Source organism: Calliphora vicina, chromosome 5, assembly GCF_958450345.1.
Source record: "Calliphora vicina chromosome 5, idCalVici1.1, whole genome shotgun sequence".
In the NCBI taxonomy this organism is placed as follows: Eukaryota; Metazoa; Arthropoda; class Insecta; order Diptera; family Calliphoridae; genus Calliphora; species Calliphora vicina.
The window spans coordinates 27,823,537-27,840,798 of NC_088784.1; the positions used below are offsets into that span (position 1 = coordinate 27,823,537).

The following is a 17,262-nucleotide window of genomic DNA, read 5'->3' on the forward strand; positions in this document are numbered from 1 at the left end:
TCTCAATCTAGAGACTGAATAAAATTTTCTATAGTAAATTTTACTTAATCATGAGACTGAGTAAATTTTTTATAGAAAAATGTCCTAATCTTGAGTTTGAGTAAAATTGTCTATAAAAAATTGTCTCAATATGAAGACTGAGTAAAATTTTTGCTATAGAAAATTGTCTTAATCATGAGACTGAGTAAATTTTTTTATAGAATAATGTTCTAATCTTGAGTTTGAGTAAAATTTTCTATAGAAAATTGTCTCAATCCTGAGTTTGAGTAAAATTTTCTATAGAAAATTCTCTCAATCTTGAGACTGAGTAAAGTTTTCTATAGAAAATTGTTTCAATCTTGAGACTGAGTAAAATTTTCTATAGAAAATTGTTTAAATCTTGAGACTGAGTAAAATGTTCTATAGAAAAATGTCTTACTCTTGAGTTTAAGTAAAATTTTCTATAGAAAATTGTCTCAATCTTGAGTTTAAGTAAAATTGTCTATAGAAAATTGTCTAAATCTTGAGTTTGAGTAAAATTGTCTATAGAAAATTGTCTCAGTCTTGAGTTTGAGTAAAATTGTCTATAGAAAATTGTCTCAATCTTGAGTTTGAGTAAAATTGTCTATAGAAAATTGTCTCAGTCTTGAGTTTGAGTAAAACTGTCTATAGAAAATTGTCTCAATCTTGAGTTTGAGTAAAATTGTCTATAGAAAATTGTCTCAGTCTTGAGTTTGAGTAAAATTGTCTATAGAAAATTGTCTCAATCTTGAGTTTGAGTAAAATTGTCTATAGAAAATTGTCTCAATCTTGAGTTTGAGTAAAATTGTCTATAGAAAATTGTCTCAGTCTTGAGTTTGAGTAAAATTGTCTATAGAAAATTGTCTAAATCTTGAGTTTGAGTAAAATTGTCTATAGAAAATTGTCTCAGTCTTGAGTTTGAGTAAAATTTTCTATAGAAAATTGTTTCAATCTTGAGTTTGAGTAAAATTGTCTATAGAAAATTGTCTCAGTCTTGAGTTTGAGTAAAATTGTCTATAGAAAATTGTCTCAGTCTTGAGTTTGAGTAAAACTGTCTATAGAAAATTGTCTCAATCTTGAGTTTGAGTAAAATTTTCTATAGAAAATTGTTTCAATATTGAGTTTGAGTATAATTTTCTATAGAAAATTCTCTCAATCTTGAGACTGAATAAAATTTTCTATAGAAAATTGTTTGAATCATGAGACTGAGTAAAATGTTCTATAGAAAAATCTCTTACTCTTGAGTTTAAGTAAAATTTTCTATAGAAAATTGTTTCAATCTTGAGACAGAATAAAATTTTTTATAGAAAATTCTCTCAATCTTAAGACAGAGTAAAAATTTCTATAGAAAATGAGCCTCAGTTTTAGTCAGCTTAAAATTATGTATAGAAAAGTTTGTCTTAGTTGAAAAAATTAAAATTTTTTTGCAAACTTAAATTTCGCTTCAGTCCAATCATATTTTTAAAGTTAATTAAATATTAAATGTACAATAAGTTTAAACGCGTTTGACTGTCTATTGGTCATTGTATTTTATTTAATTTTATGTGGTCAACGACAGCAAATATGGAAGACAAATAAATATTCATTAAGAATCAATAAAACCAACAAGCCGGTGATGGTTTCAGCAACAAATAATTTAAAGCTTGAAGCAAAAATTAAAAAAAAAAAAACTTATTTATTTGTAAATAATTTCTGCCAAATTTGGTTTATCTTTTTTTTTGCTGATTGCTGTTTGTACGTTCATTTAAGCAATTTTCTTTGGTCATAACCAGAATTTACGTCATAATGCCAATTTTAATTACAATTGAAACCAAAAAATATAAAAAAAAATAACCAAAATTAGTAACTAGACCTTCTGTTTTTAAACAGAACATAAGTATAAATGAAGTAGATTTTAGGCGACAGTGGCAACAGAAGTTGCATACAAATTTATGATTGATGTAACAGAAAATGCGTAGAAGTTGTTGACTTGTATAGCTGGGGAAATATTTTAAATGAATAGACAGTTTACTTAGAAGTTGGGTGAGGTTTAAAGAGGATTTTCTGCTATAAAACGTAAAGCATAATTAAGAAAATATGAAAAATAATAAAAACTATTCGAAAAATATGTTTGAATTCTTGTTAAAAATTAAAACAGCCCGATGTAACAACAAATTTGATATGAAAAGCTTTTAGTATTAAACTTAAAAGTTATTAACTAAAAAGTTACATTTTATTACATAAATCTCAAAACTTTACTACTACACAGTTTTGCTAACAACAATATTAAACTAAATAAAACTTTTCTTCAAAGGATTATCTTTACTTTACCCTCCTCCTACTCACCAGCCACAACTGATGACAGTAAATTTCTACTGACAACAAGGACACACCTTTTTTTATAACAGCAAATAAAACCCTTGCCAGCCAAACCGCCTATATGCAAAAGTATACAACAAATTTAAATCAAAATTATTACATTGTTCTACATTATTGACATGTAATTTGTACAAGTACGTATTTCTGTTTTTTTATTTTAACAAGTTCCCTAAAAAACAAATTAATTTATTTCTTCTAATTTGACCTCATTAGTTTTGACCTACTTTTTGGCCGGCAGCACTGTTGAGGCTTCTTTCTTCTTCTCCATTCAAATCAATTTTATCTTATACGTTTTATTTATTTAGTTTTTATGATAATGATGAATGGAAGACGCTCAACTAAACTGTAGTGTACAAGTGTGCTGTCGAACTATTGTAGTTTGTAATTAATTAAAAAACAAGAAGACGCACAAGAAAAACATCAAAACTTTATGTTAGTTTACTGTAATTTTCTATAATAGAGTAAATAACTAAAAGTAGTTGGTTGAAAAGCACTTGAAAACAATTAAGGTGTTTTTAAGCTGAGATGTTTGAAGAAAAATAGAAAATATAAATTAATTCATTGGTGCTTGAATGATGAGGTCAATATAGTGACAAGTGGAATGCACTACTTCAAGTTAAGATAAGCTCATGAAAAGCTTTTCTAAAACTCTTGCCTAATATATGTATATTATTAGATAAATAAAAAAGCTCTTAAAAGCTTTATTTAACATTTCTTATAGTAAGATTGTTTCAGATGACCAAGACCAGCTCAGTCAGAGTCTGACTCACAGAAAAGAAGACTCTGCAGGAAACTGAAACAGTTTTAAAAACACTGAAACTGTTTTCTATGTTTGACACTGAGTAAAATGTTCAATAGAAAACTTGACTCAGTTTGAGACTGAGTAAAATTTTCTATAGAAAACTTGACTCAGTTTGAGACTGAGTAAAATTTTCTATAGAAAACTTGACTCAGTTTGAAACTGAGTGAAATTTTTACAGAATATTGTCTCAATCTTGAATAAAATTTTCTATACAAAATTGTATCAATCTTGAGTAAAATTCTCTATAAAAAATTGTCTCAAACTTGAGTAAAATTTTCTATAGAAAACTGTCTCAATTTTGAGTAAAATTTTCTATAGAAAACTGTCTCAATTTTGAGTAAAATTTTCTATAGAAAACTGTCTCAATTTTGAGTAAAATTTTCTATAGAAAACTGTCTCAATTTTGAGTAAAATTTTCTATAGAAAACTGTCTCAATTTTGAGTAAAATTTTCTATAGAAAACTGTCTCAATTTTGAGTAAAATTTTCTATAGAAAACTGTCTCAATTTTGAGTAAAATTTTCTATAGAAAACTGTCTCAATTTTGAGTAAAATTTTCTATAGAAAATTGTCTCAATCTTGAGTAAAATTCTCTATAGAAAATTGTCTCAATCTTGAGTAAAATTCTCTATAGAAAATTTTCTCAATCTTGAGTTAAATTTTCTATAGAAAATTCTCTCAATCTTGAGTAAAATTTTCTATAGAAAATTCTCTCAATCTTGAGTAAAATTTTCTATAGAAAATTCTCTCAATCTTGAGTAAAATTTTCTATAGAAAATTCTCTCAATCTTGAGTAAAATTTTCTATAGAAAATTCTCTCAATCTTGAGTAAAATTTTCTATAGAAAATTCTCTCAATCTTGAGTAAAATTTTCTATAGAAAATTCTCTCAATCTTGAGTAAAATTTTCCATAGAAAATTCTCTCAATCTTGAGTTAAATTTTCTATAGAAAATTCTCTCAATCTTGAGTTAAATTTTCTATAGAAAATTCTCTCAATCTTGAGTAAAATTTTCTATAGAAAATTCTCTCAATCTTGAGTAAAATTTTCTATAGAAAATTGTCTCAATCTTGAGTAAAATTTTCCATAGAAAATTTTCTCAATCTTGAGTTAAATTTTCTATAGAAAATTGTCTCAATCTTGAGTAAAATTTTCTATAGAAAATTGTCTCAATCTTGAGTAAAATTTTCTATAGAAAATTGTCTCAATCTTGAGTAAAATTTTCTATAGAAAATTGTCTCAATCTTGAGTTAAATTTTCTATAGAAAATTGCCTCAATCTTGAGTTAAATTTTCTATAGAAAACTGTCTCAATCTTGAGTTAAATTTTCTATAGAAAACTGTCTCAAACTTGAGTAAAATTTTCTATAGAAAACTGTCTCAAACTTGAGTAAAATTTTCTATAGAAAACTGTCTCAAACTTGAGTAAAATTTTCTATAGAAAACTGTCTCAAACTTGAGTAAAATTTTCTATAGAAAACTGTCTCAAACTTGAGTAAAATTTTCTATAGAAAACTGTCTCAATTTTGAGTAAAATTTTCTAAATTGTTGCAATCATGAGTAATATTTTCTATAGAAAATTGTTTCAATCTTGAGTAAAATTCTCATAGAAAATTGTCGCAATCTTAAGACTGAGTCTCAGTTGAAAAATTTGTCTCAGATAAATTGTGTAGCTCACTTTTAAGTCTTTATGTATTCGAAATTATTACCTCAACAACAACTAGATACTTGAATTTCATGTGGTACTTGTTGTTTATGCAGAAGATACCATGATGGTAAGTGTGTCTAGGCATGTGTCTGCCTATGAGCAGAGTGCTTCCACGCTGCAGCACGTTGCACATTTAACAATCATGCAGTTTTAGCTGCTTCTTGTTATTTTTTATATTTTTTTTTTTTGGTTTCAGATAATGCATCATGTGGTAAATAGAACAAATACTATAGAGATGATAAACGAACAACTAAATGAATGATGATGTTTTGGGGATGTTGGAAGAAAAAACAAATTCAAAATATATACGAATTTCACTTATTTCATACTAATAAGTGAAATATAATGAAAAAGTAGAAATAAAATTCAAAGCACTCAATAATTTGTAGAGCGATAATTAAAAAAAAAGTATTAAAAATAAATAACGAGGAAATAAAACCAAAAACCACCAACTAAATGAAACTTATTTTTCATATACTGCTCACAAAGTTTTTATCACATTTTTTTTTTATTTTATAAAACAATCAGTTTTTTTTTTGCAAAAAAAAAATACAGAACAAAAACTTTTGTTTTATCACTGGCACAGCAGTTAGAGCAAAATATGTATAAATTATTATAAAAAAAATTTGAATTCAGTAGCTGTAAATGGTACTAAATGTAGTGCAAAAACAGTGAGCAAAAAAAATGTTAATTTTTAATTTTTTCCAGACTGTTTAATGATTTAGGTAGTAAAAGCTAGTAATACTTTAGTGTAGATTTAGGCGCCATGGCAGCCTTTAACATTTATTTGTTATTACAAATATGAGATCATTTTAAATACGCCTGTTAATAGACTTTAGTAAATGCAGCCTAAAAAGCTGCTTCATATTTCTGTAGCAATTTATAAACAATTTATTTACAATGTCACTTTAAAGGCTGTAATTAAGTCAGCCTAAGATTAGGCTTTATATATTCATATTACTATTTTTAACATGTGGTTGTAGGTAGCTTTTAAAAACTCATTGAATCTGGTCTTGAAACTTATTTTTAATTATTTTGATTTTAGATTTTCACAATTATTTGAAATATTAAAATCTTCCTTCGTTTTTCACTCACTGTTTAGGAATATTTAAATTTTCTTATCATTCCTTATATACAATAATATTCTTTAAATAAACAACTTTATTATAAAGCATATACGCGCCACTTTTTTGCATTCTTTAAACGCTTTTTATCTTAAGCAAATTATTTTATAAAAAACTTTTTATCACAGTCTTTGTTAAAGTGTAAAGAAACTTACTGCTCTTGTTGACAAATGTTACCCATTTAATAAAGTTTGCTCTTTTGAAAAATAATAATTTTTGTTTTCGACAACTTTTAACCTGCGTTACGCATTCTCCAAAATAAAATTTTGGATGGAAAAACCCCCACAAAAAAAAACACTAAACAAATGAAATGAAAAGTTTTTCGCACAACACAATTTTCTTTTCTTACCATAAAACTGAAGACAATGAGGGGAGTAGTGGTAATAAAAGTTTGTCTATTTACAGGTTTTATAAACAGAAATTAATTTAAAATAAAAAACACCTGAAAAAAACTTTAGTTTGTTTATATATTTTATGTGTTTTGGGAATAAGTAAAAAAAAAACAGAAAACAAGAAGAGACTCAAGGTGTTATCACGCACACCTTGTTGCCTTGTTAGTACGCAGCGGGAAAAATTGTAGGTGTTTCACTTTGTAGGCCTTCTAAAAGTCACATTCTAAATGAACTCATTCCACTCTGCCTTCTCTCGGAGGATCGTTTAGAAGAGCTTTGCTTCTAAAAAACATTATTTAATATTCAAATATGATTGGTTTCGCAATTATTGCTATATAATAAAATAAAATATTTACACATTTTTATTAGCCGATTAATAAAATAAATTAATCGAATAATTATTTAATTTTTTTTGTTTTCCAAGTAAAATATTTAAATGGTTAATTAAAAATAATAAATTTTTTTCGATTTTTTTTATAAAATTGTTCGATTAATCGATTAAACTAAACGAATAATTATAGAAATTTAGCTTTTTCATATCTAATAAATTAATTAATATGGATTTATAGAATTTTAAAATAAAATTTTACCGATTTCTTAAATATAATTATTCGATTAATCGTTTACATTTAACGAATAATTATAGAAATTTAAAGTTTTTGTGACATATTTAAGTAAAATGTTAAGTTTTCTTGCAGTAATAACAAATTTGTAGAAAATTTACACATTTAATTAACCAATTATTCGAATAAATTAATCGAATAATTATTTAATTGTTTTCGTTTTCCAAGTAAAATATATTTAAATTATTAATTAATTGATTATTGGAGGTTTATAGAATTTTAAAATTTAAATTTTCCAATTTTTTTAAATTAATTATTCGATTAATCGTTTTCATTTAACGAATAATTATAGAAATGCAGCTTTTTAATGTCTTATTGAAGTAATTAGTTAAGGTTTATGTAATAATAAAAAAAATAAGAAAATTTACACATTTAGTTAGCCGATTATTCGAATAAATTAATCAAATAATTATTATTTGTTCATGTTTTCCAAATAAAATATTTTTCAATGGTTAATTAATAGATTACGGGATATTTATGGAATTTTAAAATGAAAATTTTCCGATTTTTTTAATATAATTATTCGATTAATCTTTACATTTAACGAATAATTATAGAAATGTGGTTTTTTAATGTTTTATTGAAGTAAATTATTAAGGTTTATTGTAATAATAAAAAAATTTAAGAAAATTTACACATTTAGTTGGCCGATTATTCGAATAAATTAATCGAATAATTATTTAAATTTCATGTTTTCCAAATAAAATATATTTAAATGCTTAATTAATTGATTATTGGAGGTTTATATAATTTTAAAATGACAATTTTCCAATTTTTTAAAAATAATTATTCGATTAATCGTTTACATTTAACGAATAATTATAGAAATTTAGCTTTTTAATGTCTTATTGAAGTAAATTGTTAAGGTTTATTGTAATAATAAAAAAAATTAGGAAAATTTACACATTTAGTTAGCCGATTATTCGAATAAATTAATCGAATAATTATTATTTTTTCATGTTTTCCAAATAAAATATATTTAAATAGTTAATTAATTGATTACTTGAGATTTATAGAATTTTAAAATTAAAATTTTCCAATTTTTTAAAAATAATTATTCGATTAATCGTTTACATTTAACGAATAATTATAGAAATTTAGCTTTTTAATGTCTTATTGAAGTAAATTGTTAAGGTTTATTGTAATTAAAAAAATTTAAGAAAATTTACACATTTAGTTGGCCGATTATTCGAATAAATTAATCGAATATTTATTATTTTTCATGTTTTAAATGGTTAATTAATTGATTACTGGAGATTTATAGAATTTTAAAATGAAAATTTTCCAATTTTTTTAAAATTATTATTCGATTAATCGTTTACATTTAACGAATAATTATAGAAATTTAGCTTTTTAAGGTCTTATTGAAGTAAATTGTTAAGGTTTATTGTAATAATAAAAAAATTTAAGAAAATTTACATATTTAGTTGGCCGATTATTCGAATAAATTAATCGAATAATTATTATTTTTCATGTTTTAAAGCTTAATTAATTGATTACTGGAGATTTATAGAATTTTAAAATGAAAATTTTCCAATTTTTTTAAAATTATTATTCGATTAATCGTTTACATTTAACGAATAATTATAGAAATGTGGTTTTCTAATGTCTTATTGAATTAAATTGTTAAGGTTTATTGTAATTAAAAATATTTAAGAAAATTTACACATTTAGTTGGCCGATTATTCGAATAAATTAATCGAATATTTATTATTTTTCATGTTTTAAATGGTTAATTAATTGATTACTGGAGATTTATAGAATTTTAAAATGAAAATTTTCCAATTTTTTTAAAATTATTATTCGATTAATCGTTTACATTTAACGAATAATTATAGAAATTTAGCTTTTTAAGGTCTTATTGAAGTAAATTGTTAAGGTTTATTGTAATAATAAAATTTTTTTAGAAAATTTACACATTTAGTTGGCCGATTATTCGAATAAATTAATCAAATAATTATTATTTTTTCATGTTTTCCAAATAAAATATTTTTAAATTTTTAATTAATTGATTAATGGAGATTTATAAAATTTTAAAATAAAATATTTCCGATTTTTTTAAGATAATTATTCGATTAATCGATTAAATTAAACGACTAATTATAGAAATTTAGCTTTATAATGTCTTATTGAAGTAAATTGTTAAGGTTCATTGTAACAATAATAAAATTGAAGAAAATTTACACATTTAGTTGGCCGATTATTCGAATAAATTAATCGAATAATTATTTAATTTTTTTATTTTCCAAATAAAATATATTTAAATGGTTAATTAATTGATTACTGGAGATTTAATGAATTTTAAAATAAAATTTGTCCAATTTTTTTATAAAACTGTTCGATTAATCGATTAAATTAAACGAATAATTACAGAAATTTAACATTTTAGTGACATACTTAAGTAAAATGCTAAGTTTTCTTGCAGTAATAACAAATTTGTAGAAAATTTACACATTTTAATTAACCGATTATCCGACTAAATTAATCGAATAATTATAAATTTTTTTTATTTTCCAAAAAAATATATATTTAAATGGTTAATAATTCATTAATGGAGATTTATAGAATTTTAAAAGAAAATTTTTCCTATTTTTTTATAAAACTCTTCGATTAGTCGATTAAATTAAAATAATAATTATAGAAATTTAATATTTTAGTGAAATATTTAAGTAAAATGCTAAGTTTTCTTACAACAATTAAATTTTTTTAGAAAATTTACAGATTTAATTAACCGATTATTCGAATAATTATTTAATTTTTTTTTTGTTTTCCAACTAAAATATATTGAAATGGTTAATTAGTAGATTACTGGAGATTTATATAATTTTAAAATAAAATTTTTCCGATTTCTTCATTAAATTGTTCGAATAATCGGTTAAATTATAAAAAAATTTACATTTTAGTGAAATATTTAAGTAAAATGTTAAGTTTTCTTCCAGTAATAACAAATTTGTGGAAAATTTACACATTTAATTAACCGATTATTCGAAAAAATTAATCGAATAATAATTAATTTTTTTTTTTGTTTCCGAATAATATATATTTAAATGGTCAATTAATTGATTAATGGAGATTTATAGAATTTTGAAATAAAATTTTTCAGATTTTGTTATAAAACTGTTCAATTAATCGATTACATTAAACAAATAATTATAGAAATTTAACATTTTAGTGACATATTTAGTAAAAAGCTAAGTTTTCTTGCAGTAATAACAAATTTGTAGAAAATTTTCAAATTTTCATTATACGATTATTCGAATAAATTAATCGAGTAATTATTTAAATTTCATGTTTTCCAAATAAAATATATTTAAATGGTTAATTAATTTAATGATTAAAATTATTAAAATTTTTTTTTAATAAAATTATTCGATTAAATTAATTAAATTATTATAGAAATTTAACATTTCATGCATTAATAACAATTTTTTAGAAAATTTACCTATTTAATTAAACGATTATTCGACTAAATTAATCGAATAATAATTGTTTTTTTTTTCAAAATAAAATTAATTTAAATAGTTAATCGTCTGCCAAATAAGGCCTTTAGAAAGGCCTCTTTATTGCATATACTAACCTTTGGGTTATAATACACACACATAAATATATATAACACATTAATGTGTGTCAATACGTTCTCTTAGGAGGCACAACAGGCTACCAGACACTTAGAAAATTAACTTGGCAAAGTAATAATTTATTAAAAGTGTTAAAAAGTTAATCTTTAAAGAATTCTCGGTATGTATAACGAAAAGCCTGCGCACTAATATTGCTACTGGTAAAAAAAAGTACACAATATGTTGCCTACTTTTAGGCGCTAAATTAACTCTGGAGTGCTGCAGAGTGGGTCAATTTGAAAGTTTTTTGGAAAAGTTAAGAATATTTCTTAAAATCATAAAAGTTTTATGTTGGTTTCAAAATATGTTCAAGAAAATAATACACAGTTGTATTTACTTGCTTGTGGCGCTAGACCTGTCGAAGGCCTTCGACACTGTCAGCAACGCTATTCACATATTCACTTACACATTTACCCATCTAAAATATTCTCAAAAGACTTCAAAATACAACAAAAATTGAAATCGATCGTGCAGAATGTCCAATGTGGCATGAGCTGTGTGGCACGTACCGCCGCGCCGTCCTGATGAAAACACATGTCGTTGGTGTCCATATCATCCAATTCATCGACCTATAGCGCTCGCCGTCGACGGTGATGGCCTGACCAACCTTGTTCTGATCGAAATATGGACCGATAACACAAATTCGATAAATGTAGCTTCAACAATATGTCTACTATCAACTGTCAAAGTTCGGATGTCCCAAATGGAAGATACTTGATAACGTCTATCCTAAGTAAACATGAAATTAACTAAAAAATGTTCCTCCCTGAAATCCAACAATGTTTAAAACTTCTGTATTTAATTTTTTCAAGTGTATAAACTCTGAAGAGTGTAAAATTCAACATTAATGAAATAATTTCTTTTGTCTAAACTTTTAATAACACTGCCTTTAGTATTATCATTATTATAAGAATATTTCCCTTGATTGTTGTTGCATAAAAAAGAGGGTTGGGCTTCACAGACCTCACCCAATGGGGTCCTTAGTGGGACAACAGGAACAACGCAAAAATTAAGTCACATGCCAAAATAACAACAGCAAAAAGTGCGTGTCAACAGAGAGCTAGACATAACAAAAAAAAAGCAATGTTGTTAATTTGAAGCTCCTGAAAACTCCATTATTATTTTCATTAGAAATATTAAAACAAGTTAAAATACATTATACAGGAAAACAGTAAAAAGAACATTATACTTCATTAACAAAGTGTAAACAAACAACAAAATCTGTGCGGAAATAATGAGTTTTAATATTTTAACAGGATTTCATTCAATTGTGGTTTTACATTAAGGTAGGGTCAAGGATATTTTGACAAAGTCATTCTCATACACAAGTAGCCACCTCTCTTTTTTTTATATATTTATTGTTTTTTTGTTTTGTTTATTAATAACAACAATATATTTACACTTTTAGTAAATCCTTTCTAAGACTTATTTATTTATTTGAAAAGCTTTTCATTAACATCGTTTTTTTTTTTGTTCATTTCGTTACTCTTTTCTTTCAAAGCAGGAAAAAAATATACAATTTTATTGTTTTAATGTTAGAAATAATATTTATTTTAGAACAAATTTCAACTGAAAGCATTTCAGCATCAACGTCACCATCATCAGTCAGCATCCCTAGCAAAAATGAAAAATATGAAAAAAAAAATCACAAAACAAAATGGCAAATATGAAAGATGTGCACTTAGAATAGAAAAAAAGTGAACATGAATGCTGCTGCTCATATGAACGCCCTTGAACCAAAAAGAAATTACATAAACTAAGTTTCTATGATGATGACGATAATGGGGTACACAACCAACAAACCAACCAAGCACTCTGTGTTGGTAGTGTAACCAACTTTAGGCACGAACGAATGACATTATCTTTCCTAAAAGGTATTAAATAAAAGGTTACTTTTCGATTTCCAGGAAAGATGGGAAAAAGAGCCTACTTGCAAAGATACCAGACAAAGGAGGAGATGATTAGACTCCATCTAAGAAACCTTATATCTGTCATTACTGGTCACTATCCTCCAGATGCCCACGCTCTAAGACTGCGAATCTCTTAAAAAGACTTCTTTAGTAGCAGTAGCGACAAGGAAGAAGAGTAGACAATTGAACATATTATCCTCATTGTCCGGCATTTGGGGGACTTTTGTTTTGCTTGGACCAGCACTCAGGGGATGAGCCCACTTGCAAAGAGATCAGACAAATCTGTCCTAATATTGAGAGTAGACGATTAGAAACCACCTAAGATACCTTATAGCTGTCATTACTGGTTAATATGCTCCACGCTCTAAGACTGCGAATCTCTTAAAACGACTTATTTAGTAGCAGTAGCGACAAGGAACACACATGCAGTGCATTGTGTTGGAACTAGGAAAATATGTTATGGGAGGGACAGGCGCGGATCCAGAAGAATTTTGACCCCTCCAAAACCGAAAAATGTTCATATAAAAAAGATGAAAAAGAAAAATGTAGAAGAAATTTAGATTCACATACCATCCCCCAAATGGTAGACCTTGATCCGCGCCTGGGGAGGGAGGATAGAGGGTGTAGTGCTTGTGGACATTTGATTTGAATTTTCCTATATTGAAAGTGACAGGAAAGACTTCAGCAGGAAGCTTATTCCACATACGGACTGTACGGGTAAAGAACGAATTTTGCCTGTAATAAGTTGTGCGATACACTGTCCAGTAGACCACGAATTGGCGAGCCCTTGCCGAAGAATGTGTTTTGCGTAAAAAACTACGGATTTCGGGAACAAGTTCCCTAATTTCTGCAGAGCACATTCCATTGTAGTATCTTTAGAACAGTGAAACACAACCCACATTGCGACGATGTTCCAATGAGTCAATAGAGCTGTCACCGATAAGCACCTTCGCCCTCTCCTGTACGCGATAGAGTAACTCCATAATAGACTTCGAAGCACCGAAGAGTTGTATTCAATTTTGGGGACTTAAGACATAAAGGGTGGTTTTTAAGCCGGAAAAATGTTGGCTTCCAAGGCGTCAATTGTTGCTGGTTTATCTTCATAAACCAGGGCCTTCACGTAGCCCCACAGGAAATAATCGAGAGATCCATTTCTCGAAATCAAGTTATTGCCTAATTTTGATTTCAATAAATCGATGGTTACGGTCGTCATCCTGTTAAAACCAAATCTCGCCCAGATCCAATGATATCCATATTTTTAAACAACAAAATCATTGATCATGGTAACGATCTTTGGCATCGTGCATTTTTCTGGATGCAATGAAGTCTGTAGGGTTTGTTTCACTCCATATATGGCAAATTTGTTTACTAACAAACCCTCATTGCGATAAAACAATCGTCTGTTGCGCGAATCGATGACTGATTTTCAAATTAAATTTGGATAATTTGGTAGCGCTGTTGAAACGTTAATCTATTAATGATGATTTGCCAGAGCTACTGATCGTAAATGTCAAAAAGAGAGCACATTATGACAGTTCGCAAGTTATATCGGGCTTAGTAAAACACCTTTTAGAATATTTGGTCAACAAATGATTCATTACTCATTAGTAGCCTATAGGGACTCATGAGGTTGGGTCTTAATTTCTGCTTCTTTTGTAGGAGTTGCCATTGACATTATTCTTCTCTTTTCATCTCTATCTGGTTATCTATATTTTCAGGTAACACAAAGGGGCCTACTGTATGAACCCAAGTGAGCTGTGTATTCCTGCTTTTATTATTATTCGAAAATCTATTGATCATTTTCGCAATACGATAATACGCATCCCCAAAGACGCCGAACAGTGAGAACAGAACAAGCGATTGATTGTGTGCAGCGTAATCTTGATGATGATCCATATCTGTTAATTCGTTAATGTGTTCAACAAAGGAATTGAAGCCTCACGATCATCGTTGGTGCCTTACATTTGGTGAATGAGCAGAAAAAACATCGGCTTTTGACCCACAATTATATTTGAAATTTTGTTTGAGTGAAAAAAACGTTTGTTTAATGACTGTGAACTTCAGACATTGTCGAAACACCATTAAATCCAGAAAAACTCACTGTTTATTGCACTTTGTGGGACGGTGGATTCATTGTTTCCTATTTCTTCCCAAATAACGTGGTCATAATGGTGCGAGATATAAACCCATGCTTACTAACTTTTACATGCATCATTTGGTAGGCATTAGGATTGCAGAATTCCGTCGGTTTCAACATGCGATAGATGGTTTGTGTGGTTCAGAAGCGATTTTGACACGGAAGACAAAGATCGCCCATGCCAGACAAAAAAATTTGAAGATCAAGAATTGGAAACATTACTCCATGAATATTGTTGTCAAACTCAACAAGAACATATAAAATCATTAGGTGCTACTCAACGTAAACGTTTGTGAGCATCATGATTCTCCCAAAAGCAGAGCGAATTGAAGCCGACAGACCTTGAATGACGATTTTTCATGTCCGAAATACTGCTTGAATGTCATAAAACAAAATCATTTTTGGACCGAATCATTACTGGCGAAGAAAAATGGATCCATTACGATAATCATGCATAAAAGCATAAGAGATCATATGTGAAGCCTGACCAACCATCAGAATCTACACCAAAGCCAAATATCCATGGCGCTGAAGTAATGCTCTATATTTGGTGGGAGCAAAAGGGTCCTATCTATTATGAGCTGCTGAAATCTGGCCAGACTATCACAGGGAAAGATAGCCAGAAAGATAGGAAAATTTCAAAGCTAAAAATGGCCAATACTTGGAATAAATGTATGTTATACAAATGTTTCAAAATAAAAGCTAGAAAAAATACCGCATTTTTAATTCATACACAAAATATTTAAGCATTAATACCATAAAATTATTTAATTAATAAGGCCAATGTAACAATAAACTGTTTTGCTCTGGTTTATTTCAGTTTAAAGTCATCCGTCTCTATAAAAATTCTATACGTGAGAAGAAAACAGGAGATCGTTTTAACCGAGTTCGTCACAGCAGATGAAAATGGTTGGGACGTTGGGACTTTAAAATAATTTCGTAAAAATAAAGAATTCGTATTCTATTGTCTTGGCACCCAAGATTTTTCAATTTTCCCTTTGCAGTAAATTTTTGCATAAAAGCAATAAATAAAACAGTAAAAGTAAATATGCAATTTACAACATTAAATAACTAAAACAATATTTTTAGGAAATGTGTTTTAAAATAAATATTAAATCCCTTAGCACAGAAAAACAAAACAAAAGTTTTAACAATATTTTATAAAAAAATGCAAGTTTCAAAAATTTTGTTCAATTTTCTTACGTAAATAAATAAATCAATAAACAAGAAAATTAAAGTTTACTTACGCCATTTTTGTAAAATTATTTTAAATTTTCTGAAAGAATTCCCACGTAGATCTTTCTTTTTTTCACTCCTCTTTTGCGCTCCCAAAAAACTATGCTGGCTTTTAAGGCTCAATTATATGTAAAATATTGTGTAGAATTTAATAAAAAATACATAAATAAATAAATAATATTATTTAATAATACAATAAGAAAATTGTATTGTATTTTGTTGCTGTTGTATTTTGTTATCTGTTGTTAAATATTTGTATTTCGTTGAATGCTGGCGAGTATATAGCAAATTTTCTTTATTTTTTTTTTGTTTGACGAAAGCCTTGTTGAATTTCGTTATAAGTCTTCTTTAGTTTTGTGGTTGTTGTTGCTAAATATTTGAGATTTTGTTAAAAAGTTATTCAGAATAGTTTTTGTTTTCGGGATGTTTTAATTATATCTTCGGTATTTAAGTATGTAAGTATATTTTTTTCTACAGGATGTCGTCTATATGATGGAAATAGATTTGAGAATTTGTTTTTGTTGTTTAAATGTTATGAGATCTAAAAAGAGATAAGAAAAAATAATTCAGGTTAAAAATGGAGTAAAATTACATAATATAAATAATATTACTTTAATGATTTTGATGCTGTAAAACTAAAACTTATTTTAAGTATATTCGATACCCTGATTCTAACTGTATAATTACACTGTGCTCGAAATTGACACTTTTATTTTCTGTCAAGAAAGGCACCCAGTGGGTTAAACTAATTCGAGTACGCTGAATTCAATTCAATTCTGAATTTTTTTTTAGGTTAGCTCGTATTTTCGAGATATACCGTTATTTCAAAAATGGAGGAGGTTGCACAACATATATTCGCGTAATTCAAAAACGGTTAAGTTTCTTGAATAAACTGCAAAAACCGAAATTCCGCAATAAAATTACCTTTAAATAAGTCTTAAAACATTTTTAAAATTATTTTTTGGGCAAAAAAAATAATTTTTTAGAAAAATTTTTGGTTTTTAAAACGGCATTAAAAATTGGAAAATTCATATATGCTCTTAATTTTTTTCACACATATAGAACACGAAGTTATAAATAAAACGAGCCCTAAATGATGAAAATCTGTCCACATCTTTTAATTTTATTCACAAAAGATAAGATACGTAACTTTTACAAAATGGCTGTAACTTTTCTGTTAGTTGTTGATTTTGAATCCATAAATTTGACTAGTGGAAAAGATATTATATATCAACGTATAGGAAATTGTGTCTTCTTTTCAAAAATTTATAAAATTTTTAAAAATTAAAAAATTTATAGAAGGCTTTTTGTAAAAATGTGGGAAAAATTGTTAGAAATGTTATTAAGGGATATTTGCT

The 17,262-nt window shown here is 26.9% G+C and overlaps 1 protein-coding gene across 7 annotated transcripts in view; it reads right to left on the reverse strand.

Annotated features, from left to right (window-relative positions):
• The window catches only part of ena (enabled), a 62,272-nt gene extending 45,848 nt beyond the window's left edge, over positions 1–16,424 (reverse strand). The window contains exon 1 of one of the 7 annotated variants that reach the window (XM_065514480.1): positions 15,916–16,424. In XM_065514480.1, coding sequence (XP_065370552.1) covers positions 15,916–15,920 — 5 coding nt within the window. In that variant the 5' untranslated portion in view covers positions 15,921–16,424. The remainder of the gene's footprint in view (positions 1–15,915) is intronic. The other 6 variants (XM_065514479.1, XM_065514478.1, XM_065514485.1 and 3 more) reach the window with 6 other exon arrangements.
• Positions 16,425–17,262: the final 838 nt, after the last annotated feature.